The sequence below is a fragment of the Numida meleagris genome, chromosome 3, assembly GCF_002078875.1.
Source record: "Numida meleagris isolate 19003 breed g44 Domestic line chromosome 3, NumMel1.0, whole genome shotgun sequence".
NCBI classification, from domain to species: Eukaryota; Metazoa; Chordata; class Aves; order Galliformes; family Numididae; genus Numida; species Numida meleagris.
Genome location: NC_034411.1, coordinates 98,077,054 through 98,090,407, shown reverse-complemented (window position 1 = coordinate 98,090,407; position 13,354 = coordinate 98,077,054). Strand labels below are relative to the sequence as shown.

The 13,354-nt window shown below is 38.0% G+C and overlaps 1 protein-coding gene across 4 annotated transcripts in view; it reads right to left on the bottom strand.

The window, feature by feature from the left end:
* Positions 1–13,354, bottom strand: part of GREB1 (growth regulation by estrogen in breast cancer 1) — an 88,457-nt gene that overhangs the window by 62,400 nt on the left and 12,703 nt on the right. For 3 of the 4 annotated variants that reach the window (XR_002436865.1, XM_021391757.1, XM_021391755.1), the window contains exon 3: positions 11,295–11,408. The exons of the other annotated variant lie outside the window; for it this stretch is intronic. Coding sequence is in view for 2 of the 3 variants with exons in the window: in XM_021391757.1 (XP_021247432.1) it covers positions 11,295–11,327 (33 nt within the window). In the remaining variant the exon portion in view is untranslated. The remainder of the gene's footprint in view (positions 1–11,294; positions 11,409–13,354) is intronic. 4 annotated transcript variants of the gene reach the window in all.

Genomic DNA, 13,354 nt, shown 5'->3' with positions numbered 1-13,354 from the left:
GACCACCTTCAAACCCTCTTAAAAAAAAGAATTACATACATAAAACCAATTGAGCCTGTTAAGCAGCAGGAAGAAGCCAAGTAGAGGGAGGAGAAAGGGAGGGGAGGAGGTGCCACAAATCAATGCTAGGAAATGATGATCAAAGCACCGAGTGGAAAATTAGTAAAAAATGTTCCCTAAGTTGTACAGGTCTCGGTCATTCCCTTTCCCAGCTCTGTAAGTGCAGAGGGTTTCTCTGCTACCCAGGGCAGAGACACAACTCTCTTTTCAAGAGCTGTCTTATGCGCAAGCTCTGTACCTTCGAGTACAGCAGCACTTCAAATCTTAGAGTAAAGCAGTAGGAAACAGACTGGCAAGTCAGAAGGAAAGAGATTATCTTGAAATCTATGCTTTCTAAAGAAAATTCTTAAGAAACCACCAGATGGGGCATACTTTGCTATTTTAAGCTACTGGTGCTAGGGACTATTTTTGAGAACGTTTTCAGAATCTGACATAAAGTTACAGAGTAAACCTATATTGACTGTAAAGGCTTTCAATCCATCCACTTTTATTTTTCGTTAACCTGAGCCTAACCTGCTAGGCTCATTAGGGGAAGCAGTGCAGAAACGTGGGGCAGCATGTGCTCACAAAGAGAGCAGGATGCATAGTAAAAGCCCTTCAGAGCTATCTGTTTCAGAGCAGGAGAAGCATAGGCAGTTTCTGATATCTCTCCATATATATATATATGGACTGCACAGGTTTAGAGACTTTACCTCTTTCACAGAGAAGGGCATCACTGGTTGAAATAGAAATCCTCACTGACTTCTTCTGACTGAGCATACTACGATAAAACTGTCATAATTTCCACATAACAAAGATGAACAGATATACAATGGAAATAGTCTACAATTCATTTAGCCATCTCTGGAGTTATTATAATAAAAGACAGCAAATACATCTTTAGGTAAATTTATCACATTGGAAAATCAAACTCAGCACCAAGGTATGCTCAGTCAGGAGATCAACATGCATTGCATGTTGAAAATACATTAAGTAAGAAAAATACATAAACATGCAATTCAAGAATCTTAAACAAGCATCTTTAGTTAAAGAACCACTACAAAGCTCAAATTTCATCCTTTTAAGAAAGTGAACTTAGCAGTTTAAGATCAAAACTGCTTATTTTATGGGATTAAAAAGTATTGTTTTCTGTATTTTTTAAAATACCTCTGAGTTATTCTGAGGAGATATCTCTCACCCCAAAAACAGCAAATGAGTGACTGCGCAGTCGGGACACAAACTGTAGACTAATGCATGTACTTACAACATGAAAATTAGATGTTATAAAATATCTCTCAACTACAACATTCCTAGTCACAAACACAAGGCACTGTGAGTCTATCTGTCATCTTATGATACAGGAATGTTTTCATTAAGCAGTATTTTTCAGCAAAGGTAATAAAAAATTTTCAGCTAGGTAATAAAAAGCACACTGTACTGTAATGAAAGCATGAGCTCCTTGGGGTCATCCAGTGAGCTACTACCAAAGTCTCATATTCTGGTTGCAATGCTGAACATCTTACATCTGAAGTAACTTATCAGTGATTGTATCTTTATGGCGTTTTCCTTCTTTTGATTTAGAAGAGTCTGCTGCTTGAAGAATTGGTTAGGACACTTAACGCTCCTGAGTCAGCACTGCACGCACCTGAACAACTCAGTCGGGTCGCCATGACACAAACACTCTCCTGTGACAGTAGAACACAGGAAGGTTTCAAAGCTATCTATTCTGCAGCTACAGCAAAAACAAAGTAATTAGACCACAGTATAACCTGCCAAGCTGTTCTCTAATTTGTGTGCTGGCTATACTAAATGATAAATGGTCTGACTTTATGTCTTATTAATACAGAAGTGCTGTGCTGGGTCATGGTGCTCTCGTCCGGGAACATATCAATCTATCAGTCTGAAGCATTATTAATGTCAACAGTTTTGTTACAGGTTTTGGAAGGACTAGGGGTAGGGTTTTTTTAAAGAACTAGGAGAGCCTTTTGAATTATGTTGATAACAAAAGCGCTAAAGAAAGTGTAAGTTGTATACTATGGATACTTCATTTTGCTAACAGAACTAAAAATTAACAGAAATTACACATGTAGCAACATTACCTTTGTGTTGGTAATATGTCTCTATCTTCTGAATAAAAGGATAGGAAATCAAAACAAAATTTGAGAGACTATGTTCAGTATACTACTGGATACACAAAGGAACAGCTATTGTGTCATGTTTAACAAACACTACATCTCTTAAAGACATCCAGTGATGTCTGGCTTCCTATTAGCAATGTACAGATGTGAACCTTACAAACATTAACCTTACCAGATGACACTTAAAAGACTGCTTTAGCAAAGTTTAGAGAAACACAAAGGGAGAATAAACTCTGCAAGAAGTACATGTGTAAGTGAATGAATGCACGTGATTTTTGGAAGAGTCTCTTTTAATAATTTACCAGGTCAACAATAACACAAAGCCAGAAAGTACATATTTGTAACTTGATTAATGCCAGCCAGACATTCTCGCTCCATACCTGTAGTGCAATCATGAACCAAATTTCTCTAGGATGCTGCAAAGGGTGCTGCCTAAAATGAAGTCTAAAGTGTTTCAGAGCCGATCTCTAGCTTTCCCTTGGGCTGGAAGCACCACTCCATTCAAAGAATATTAACAGAGGGTAGAAGAAAAAGATGTTACTCTGAAGTTCAGTGGTGGAATGTGGAATGTAAAAGCAGCCTGCCTGCTGGATATAGGCACGGAATAGAAGTTCCAGGGGAGAAAAAGGAAGGGCAAGCAAGCACAGAAGGGACTGTTGTATTCGATCAGCACCCACAGCAGGAATGCCAGGAGTGCCTGATGGGCACAGAGGTTATGCATGAGAGATACAGAATCAGTGAGAGTTGGTCAGTATGCAGCTGCTGATGCAACGTATGTCAAAAGATCATGTTTGCCTGCTTAAATGAGTTGCCAAATCTGTGTGAAATGAGTCAGTAATTTAAATGATGGATTGACAGAACAGTTAGGGAAGAGCTGACCATGTAATTATCCCCCAGAAAGGTATACTTTTTTAGCAGAAAATCAAGCAAAGATTACTTGCCTGATTTGCCCTGCTGCTTTAGCAGGGCAGAATGGAGACTGCCCCTCCAAAACACCCAACAACTTATTATTTGAAGCATTCTGTGAGCAGAATGTATACAAAAGAACTAAAACAGCGTCCTGCCAAGCAGAACAACTGGTTTAATTGAAAGACAACTGCTTCTCAAAATGTTTTTTAAATGGTTGCAGGTATAACCGTTTTTTCTACTTTGCCAGAAATATTAAAATGTGTTCAAAATCTTACATAAAAGTTTTTATGTGAAGGCTGGAAATACCTATCAGGTTGAACTTTTCAGGTAGTCCAGGATGGTGTCCTCCATGAGAAATATGGAATGTTTCTCAGTTTTGTACTTTTGGATGTGTACAAAAAGAGACATTTAAGATCATCTAGAAATAAAGAGTGTGATTCAGTTGCACAACCATAGGTATACTGTAACTTTGAAACTAAGTTTGAACTATCTTGACTGGATTCTAGCAGAGGTCTGAGGCAGGTCATCTGTCATATCCAACAGTGAACATCTCAGGCAAACCACAGAACCTCAAATGAAACCGGATGACTATTTAGGCAGTGGAATCAGACCACAGATACGCACTGGTTCACCATGCAGAATTTTTCACTCTACTGAATAAGATCAATGGAACAGAGTTATTCAGCTGACCAGCCACTGCTGTTTATTTACTGCAGCATTAGCTATATCACTCACCTGGCTCCATTGATCACATTGACTGTATGTCCATTCCTAGCAAGAGCTGCAGCTGTAGATGTCTACATGAAGACCTCTGTGTTTGGGAGTCTTGGGGTTCAGTTCAGTTGCCCACATGTAGATGTTTTGTGGCCTCAGATGGGCTTTGACAGGAGATCTAACACTCCAGTGTGGGTCCCACTAACACTGTGTAAGATCTTCAGGAAACCAAACCAGCCAAAATACCTGCTGGCAACTCAAATGTCTAAAGAAGCATGTAAACAAGAAACTGCATCAGATCCTTTACCTCAAGATTATTACCATGCTCAAAGGCAAAAAAAAAAAAAAAAAAAAAAAAAGGCATGGCTGTGGATACAGTTACATTGTCAAATGACTCAGCTTCCAGTTTGCTTCTGGTTTCTGATCACCTGACTGCTCATACTGCATATATATTAGTTGATATCCAGGCATTTCATGTTATGTTTCAGTTCTGCAAATAGTTAAATAAAAGCACTCCTTTCTCTAGGTAGCATGGACAAGATTATGTAAATTTTGCTCCCATAATCCTACACAGTCCTTTTCAGCAGTTTCCAAAAAAAACTTGGTACCTTTACCCACCTGCTCTCACTCACTCCATGCTCTATGGCATGCAATTCATGCCATGCTGTAAGACCATAGAACAGCTTGGGTTGAAAGGGACCTTAAAGATCATTCAGTTCTAACCCCCTGCCGTGGGCAAGGTTGCCAACCAATAGATTAGGTTGCCTCATCCAACCTGGCCTTGAGCATCCAGGGATGGAACTCAACTTCTCTGGGCAAGCTGTTCCAGTACCTCACCACTCTCATAGTGAAGAATTTATTCCAAAATCTAGTGTAAAACTACCCTCTTTTAGTTTAAAAACACTCCCCCTTGTCCTATCACTACCTGACAAACTCTCTCCCCATTTTTCCTGTAGGGCCCCTTAAGGAACAGGAAGGCCTCTTTAAGGTCTCCCTGGAGCCTTCTCTTCTCCAGACTGAACAACTCTTTCAGCATGTTTTCACAGGAGAGGTTTTCCAGGCCTCTAATCATACTCTGGGCCCTACTCTGGACTAGCTCCAACAGGTTCATGTCTTTTTTCTGCTGGAGACCCCAGAGCTGAACACAGTAGTCCGTATACGGTCTCCCAAGAGCTGAGCAGAAGGGGAGAATCAACTCCCTTGGCCTACTGGCCACAGTTCTTCTGATGTGGCCCAGGATAAAGTTGGCTTTCTGGGCCACATCTACATCTACACTAGTACCCCCAAGTCCTTCACAGCAGAGCTGCTCTCAAGTGATTCATTGTCCAATCTACACTCATGTTGGGGATTGCCCTGATCAAGGTGCAGGACCTTGCACTTGACTTTTGTGGCCTTCCTGAGGCTTGCATGGGCCCACCTCTCAAGCTTGTCAAGGTCCCTCTATGTATCATCCCTTCCTTCCAGCATGTCAAGCTGACCATTCATGCTAGATGTAAGGGATACTTTATGGTAGTTTGGCTGCCTGAACTGAAGCACCCTTCTCACCACACACATGCATATGCACAAAAACTGTCTCAGAGGCACAAAAGTCATGTGAAGGGCGCAGCAGAAACAGCCAGTCCATTCTGGAAAATGCTACTTTGAGCAACGTGGGAAAGATCCACTGCACAATATGATCCATGGGCTATGCTGATCTGGGCAGCTGCATGTCCAAAAAGGTGGCACTGGGTTCGCCCAGGGTTGCAAAAGCTGACCGGGATTCAGTGCATTTCAGTTTGGGTCATTCTGTATAAATTTTTCTAAATCTTTTTTATTTTTGTTGTTGTTCTGTAGCCCTTATGTCCTTCCACTGTTTGGCTATATACTGGGGATAATATCACTTCTCTAATGCATGGAGAGCAGTTACACTCATGATTGTGAGCTATGCCAATAGTGTTGCCTGAAAAATCACGACAGGAAACTACTCTTCAGTGTTTGTAGATATTAAAAAAAACAACAACAATGCAACAACAAAACAGAAGTTTTAAAAAAGATACTAAAAAGAACAGCAAAATAACATGCAGGCATCTAATGCAAAATACTTAACAAATGTGAAGGAAACGGGGGAAGCAAGTGTAATGAACTGCATCTTATGAAGTAAGAGAATAGCTGGAACAGAATTATCTTTCATGTGAAACTGATTTAAAGAATCTAAGAACCTTCTTAAATACTGGTTTGTATTTAAAGTCATACAAGTATTTCCTATCAGTGAATTGACAAGGATCTTAACCGTGATAGTATCTGTTTTTTCAAATCTCTAAGGAAAAAAAAAAGTTATTAAGGAGTAAAATAAAAGGCCAACTAGGTGTTATCAATACTACGATGATGAATAAAAAGAAAAAAAAGAAAATAATGAAGGGTAATACACACTTGCCAAAAACTACAGAAACCAATAAATTGCTATCTCTTGCTAATTCCTCCTTAAACATCCACTGCACAGAACTTCAGAACTGAAAAATTAAAATAAACAGAGTCACACTGACCCTAAGGCAAGCAACAGACTTAATTACTGCACCAGACAACAATGAATAATGACTAAGCAAACCTCCTATTCCTTTTCAATAGAATGCATTATTAATCTGACACATTGTTTTATGACTGGTAAAACCTCTGCCAGAAAAAGCCTTACTTTTCTCAGTGCACAGGGGGAACATTTCAGAATGTCACAACTGTTTCCTCACCACTCTTACCAGTAGAAGAAACCGTTGCTGCTTTCATATCTCACTCACCTTTCATTGTTATTCATGCACCTCACAGAAATGCTATTTGTTCAGTCATGCTGTACCTGTGTAAAAATCTTAAAGGAATGTTCAAAGACTACTTTTTAAAAACTTAGAGATACAGCCTGACTGATGCTTTTGTAGCTATTAACAGCTCTAACTGTTCAAAACACTTCCTTTAGAGTGTTCCTTCATCTCTTGTAATTGTCATCCTGGGGAAAAAAACCTTAGAAACTCCTGGCTGAGTAACCTCCATTTGAGTGCTCAGAAAAACACCTCTGAAGAACTCTCAGCTTTCTTCACTGTCCTTGTGAAAGACTTCATATACCAGACCATGTGATGCAGGACTCTGGATAGTACATTGGGTCAGGGGACAAGATGTGGCACCATCTCACAGCTGGGGAACAGGCACATTACATTCTGTTGCCAAAATGAAGTAAAACTAAATGAAATTTCCTACTCTGTATGTGATCCAATACACTTGTGTTTATTGTTTAACTTCAAAGATAGTGATGCTGCTATTCCATTGCAAACTATTACAGTTATTACACAATTTCCATTACCATTTGCATATAATCATAGAATCACCAAGGTTGGAAAAGACTTCCAAGATCATCTAGTCCAACCATTCACCTACCATCAATATTTCCCCACTTAACCATGTCCCTTAGTACCATATCTAAATGTTTCTTGAACACCTCCAGGGATGGTGACTCCTCCACCACCCTGGGCAGCCTATTCTAGTGCCTGACCACTCTTGGAGATCTCTCGGAGAAGAGATTTTTCCTAATACACAACCTGAACCTCCCCTGGTGCAACTTGAGGCCATTCCCTCTCATCCTATCACTAGTTAAGCGGGAAAAGAGGCCAACCCCCACCTCGCCACAGCCTCCTTTCAGGCAGTTGTAGAGAACTATAAGGTCTCCCCTGAGCCTCCACTTCTCCAGACTGAACAATCCCAGCTCCCTCAGCTGCTCCTCATAAGACTTGTGCTCCAGAACCCTCACCAGCTCCATGTTTTGTACTTCCAACCTACCATTTATGTATTCTCCCAGTCCTTACATACACTTGGGCAGGTATCAGGTCTATGTGTACCAAAGGATGGCTTTAGTACATAGGTAATGAATTAGAAAGGAATACACACCATTGCTTTCCAATCAAAGTAAATATACACTACACAACTTTCTATTTGCCCCACTTACTTTAATTACCAGGAATCATTAGAATTTTGATCTCTTTAGTTTACCTTGGTTTTAGATATATTTTCCCAAACTCTCTCATCTGTTAACTACTACTCAAAATCAACACCAAAGTGTTGCATTTTAGATGTATCAATTGACAATATTCCAAACAGTAAAATTTTCAGACTTACTTAAATAAAAATTGTGCCATCTTAGTTTTGAGAAGTACCATAGTCTCCAGTTTTTCTTTGTTCTTTCAAATCACAGCTTCTGTATCATAATTCTTGAACACCTCCATGTTTACTATCTCCATAGTAGAACCACAGGGAATAAAGGTATGCTTTTCTCCATTTTACTGATGGGAAGTTACAGTCTGAAGTGATCTTAGCTTATTTCCCATAATCATCTGAGCCCCTAGTTACAACTGAAAAACCCACAACAGGGAATCTCATCTAAATGCTTTTAAGAGACTTCACTCAAATATTTCAAAGTCACATAGGAAGTGTGACAGAGCTTAGATCTGAATACAGTTTTCCTACAATACCTCTTTGTACTGGATGATCATTCGTTCTTGCACCTTATTAAATATTTAGCTATTTAGTTTAAATTCCTGGTAGATGTGTGGACTTTGGGAAGCATGGAGGAGATAATCTCTACAGAACTACTTGGAAAAACCAAAGGTAGATCAGTTTAGAAACAACCTTTGAAATATGTTTTTTTTAAAAAGTAGACTTTTTTTCCTTAATAAGGTAAATGGTACCAGAAATTCCCCACACTTCTAAATTATTGTAAGATATAGATGAGGAAAAACAAAGCAAACAGCCTTCTCTTCTCCTGTCACCTTCCTCTGCAGTTTCTTAACCTATCTACAGTAATAACAGAGATCAAAACACAGTGAAATCATCAAGCCTTGGGTCAAACGTGACATTTTTTAAATGTTTTATGAGTGATGTCAGATTTTAACTTCTGATGATTTTAATTCTAAAATGTCAATGTCAAGCAACTAAGAAATTAATCTTTGTTTTCATCCAAGGAAAGCTTGGTAAGGAGCTACATTAGCTTCCATTTACACAAGAAAGGCTATGGAACAAGCTCCAACATAACAGGATATAAATCAGATAATACAAATGCTGAAGCCCTCTGCATCCATGACCTGCTTATGAACAGTCCCAAAACTAATTGCCTCTTGGTAAGGCCTGTCAATGTACAGCAGAATAGCACCTGCCAGAATGAATCCCAAATGCAAATATCTTGCAGTGTGAGTTCAGAATAATTGAGATAATGACTTATTCATAACTCTTTTGTAGAATGAATTCCAGTAGGTGAAGACTCACCTGGTGGTGCTAATAATTGTAAATATGAAGGTTAAATGAAACTCAGCTCAGCATGCCTTCTCCAACCCTACTGAAATATCTTTTTCCCTCTCCTTTTAGATAAGATGATACAAATATTTTAGATTTTATGTTACAGTTTGGTAAGAATGGAAGAACTAGAATAATGGAAGACAAATATAAAAGATTCCATATTTACACGTTTTAAATTCAGTGTGGGATGAAAAACTTCTAGGGAATCTACCTTATTACTTTTGAATGTTCTGTGGCTGCCTGCACAGAGTGATTTTTATAATATTAAAATAAAAAAATCACAATAAGTCTGATGCAAATTGCATAAAATGGTATTATCAGACTGAGCTGCTTGTTTTTTTCATGGTCACGTTATTTGGAGGGCTGATGGATGCTATTCTGCAAACTTTGGATCCTTTTTCCCACATTCTCTTCTTGAGAATCAATTCATCATAACTGTGTGTTTTAGTCTATCAATTTACCATGAGCAAAAAATATAAAGGAATAAGTTTTGCATAGTTTTCTCAATTACTAACAACAATGTGCTTTTCAATTGAGTACATAAAAATTATCAGTTGCATACACAGCATGAACAATGTGAAAATAATAATGTTTTCAACATGTAATTTTTAGTGTAGTTTTCAAAGGCTTCAAAACTTAGCTTTAACAAAATACTGAGTGTCAAACTGCAAAAACAAAGTTTCTACAAAATCTATTTTAGCTTAACATTCTGCACATCCAAAATTTGGTGCTGAAGTAGCATTGCGACTATATATGATACTGCTGGCTCTTGGAAAAAAAAAAACAGTTTGAGAAAAAAGAGTATTTATTATAAAAATGACATGACTAAGTATACCATTTTCTCTTTCATCCTCAGAATTAGTAAAAAAACAATTCTGGAGTCAAACCCACCAGGATGATAATGAATTTGACAGATGTGTGGTTTCTGACATTTTGTTGAAACCAATGTAAAATTCCTTTCCACTTTTTTACTTCATAATACAGAAAGAAGCTAGAGCTGAAGAGAGCACTGTCATTATGACACCTATGCCCTATTTGACATTTTGTCTTGTTCAGGTTGGAAAGGAAATCATTATTGCACCAACACAAATATCAAAACTATTAGCAGGAAAGGCAACCTAGAAAAATAGATCTATAACAAATGCAATACAAATTACAAATAGCAATTATTATTTTTTTTTTACCATAAAAATTTTAAAACAGCCTACTGGCAATTATATACCACTTAACAATAACCACACACCTTCTGACAAGTACATACGCACATTGTATAATCCTAATGATTTTAGTATTTAAATATGTAATCATAATCATCCAAGAAAACTGCTATTAAGAATGATGTATTTGTACCAGAAATTATATTCTCAATATACTCCTGTAGTAAAAAATTACCTAGAATGTCAGTTTCTTCATTGAAAAAAGCAACCTCAGTAGTGCTCACTCAGTAATAACTCAGTAAAAAGTGACCTTATTAATAAATTCTAGCATAAAATTTTCTTTTTCTTTTTGTTTTCATTAGCAAACAAACAATCAAACAACAACAACAAAAACAAATCAGATTTTAAGAGTTAAGAGGAAAGGAGTTAAAAGCAAGACAGAAAATGTTACTGTGACACTGGATAAATCCATAATCTTCTTATACCGGGGTGCACTGTGTGCACTTTAGGCCCACTTTGTCAAAAAGGACATAGAACTTGAAAAGACTCAGTGAAATACAAGAAGAGACACCAAAAGAATTAGCAGGCTTCAATGGTCTGAGATCCTTCAGAATATAAAAAAGGTGACTGAAAGGCATCTGCCACAAGTCTAACCAAATAATGACTGGCACATCAACAGTGCACAAGGAGCGATTTCTTACTCTATCTCCCAGTGCAAAAAATAAGACATTCTCTCATTTATATATTTTTAGCACCATTATTTCAGTTAGTTGATAGTTCTTCGCATTTTTTAAATAACCTAGGCATTGCTCCCACATTTTAATCTAACTTCACTCCTGCAGCAGAAAACAGGCTCTCATGATCAAGAAAGTCATAAAAGAACAGAGTTCATGTGATTGAGAAAAGAATGGAGTAGCACTCTTAACAGACAGCATGAACAGTACAAAATGGTATTTCTGAAACATCACAACTGCACACGTTGTACCAATCGACATGTTAGGAACAAGCTTTTATGTAACAGCAAAATTCTTACCTTTAAGGGCTTACTCTTCATATCTGCAAGCATCCATTTATCCTATAATTTGTGTAAGAGCAAAATTCTTTGCTAAAAGGGCTGACTCTCTCATATCTGCCAGGATCCATTTTCCTGTAATTATGCACCAGGGATATTTTACACACACACATTACTTGTCCAATAGCAGTAAAAAAAGCTTCTTATAAATACTTCTTCCTAGATATTTGATAAAAGCTCTTTCAGAAAAATATAGCTTAGTGTTATGGCATAATTTACCTGCCCACCACAGGGCAGCTACCTCCCATGTCTTTGTCCCTGTATGTCTGACATGGGAGGCTTAAGAGTATTCTAATTTGTTATAACTCATCCTAATACATAAGTGTTTTGTAAACACTACGACACCGCTTTTGGGAAACAGCACCACAGTAAAGCTTAACGTTGAAGAATAAAGAAAATCATTTTATTAAGTGCACCAGAACAATAGCCCTATGATAGAATATGGGATGCTCCAAACATGAAGTATTCTAAAGAATTTATTCTCTGTAGGGGAACATCTCTCTTAAGTACTGAGGAACAATCATTAAACCTGCCACTTGCCTAAGTCTAAGACTCGGGAATATGATCTCTGGCTAAAGAAGAATATGAGTCAAGCCCAGAAAGGGCCCGTGTCACTTTCAGCCAGAAATATTATCTTTCTTCCTTGTCTTTTGAGCCAAAATCTGTGAAGAAGGGAGGAATAACTAGTATACACAATTGCAAACATACCCTTATTAGAATTCTGCTGTTCACTTAAAACTTAGCACTTGGAAATATCAGATTTGTATCATACGTAAGGTCCCTCAAGCTCACCACCCTGCTTCTCAGTGTGGCTTCAGGTAGCTTTCAGGAAGGAGCACAAGAAGGAAAGGCTGTCTTGGCAGTCACCTGATCTGAAATGCAGGCTATAGCCACATCCTGATGGTTAACTGGTATTCACAGATGTTTCTTTGAATTTGTACAATTTCTTTCAGAAACCCTTCAAGCTTTTGACCTTTTTTTGACATAAGTTGCCAGCAAGTTTCACAACTTTTTCACATTATCAAAGTCCTTCCTTGTAACTATCTCACTGCCAACTTCTATCAGTGCTCCCAGGTCCATACATTACAGACACAGAAATAGTATATTATTATCTTTTCCTAATCATCTTATCCATTCAATCAACAGTCTACATACTACATGAATAGCACTCTCTCTTTAAGATGCTTATTCTTTACCAAATTAGAGTATTATATAACTTTTTCTTATTTAATGGTTTTTCTACTTATGAGCAAATTTTCTTTTCTTTTTCTGAACAAATTCTGCTTATCACCTCTTCAACTGTTTAAGGCAACTGTACCCCCACACACCAATAAGAAGCTCTTAAAGCCATAGCTATACCTCAGTGATGGGTAAAAGTGAACCAGGTGGCTAGGTCCTACATGTATCTATATACATATCAGCAAATACAGACTGATGTGTTGCAAGGCTGCGGCTCAGTAATCAGTGCATAACCTGTTTATAACACTTGTTTCTACAGCAGTTGGTTTTTTTTTTACCAGTTCATGTTCATTTCTCTGGTTTCATGACCTCGCAAGAATTTTGCACAAAATGAAAAGACAAAATATACCCTTCACACAGTAATATAGTTACAGCTGTTAGTCACTTGCTCACAGTTTGTCACATGCAACAGTCCTTAGTGGTAGACTCTGTAGAAATGAGCTTATTGGAAGACCCATGCAGATGAAGTCCATCATTAAAGCTACTTGATAAGGCAGGCACTCCTGCTCAGGCAAGGTTAACCAGTTTCACAGCCCACTCACTTACTACCTACATCCAAACGGGGATGTGGCTCATCTGTAGCATCTGTACTACAAAACAGACCAAAACCACACTGCATTTCTTGGACGCACGTAGTGTCCTATGGCTCTGAGGATATGATCACTATGTGCAGTTTGAGTTAACGTTTTTAATTAATGCTAGTTACATTTTGAAACTTGCAGACCCAGAGACACTATCCTCGTCACATAGTGGCTGTGCACATACCCTTACAACTAGGAGAA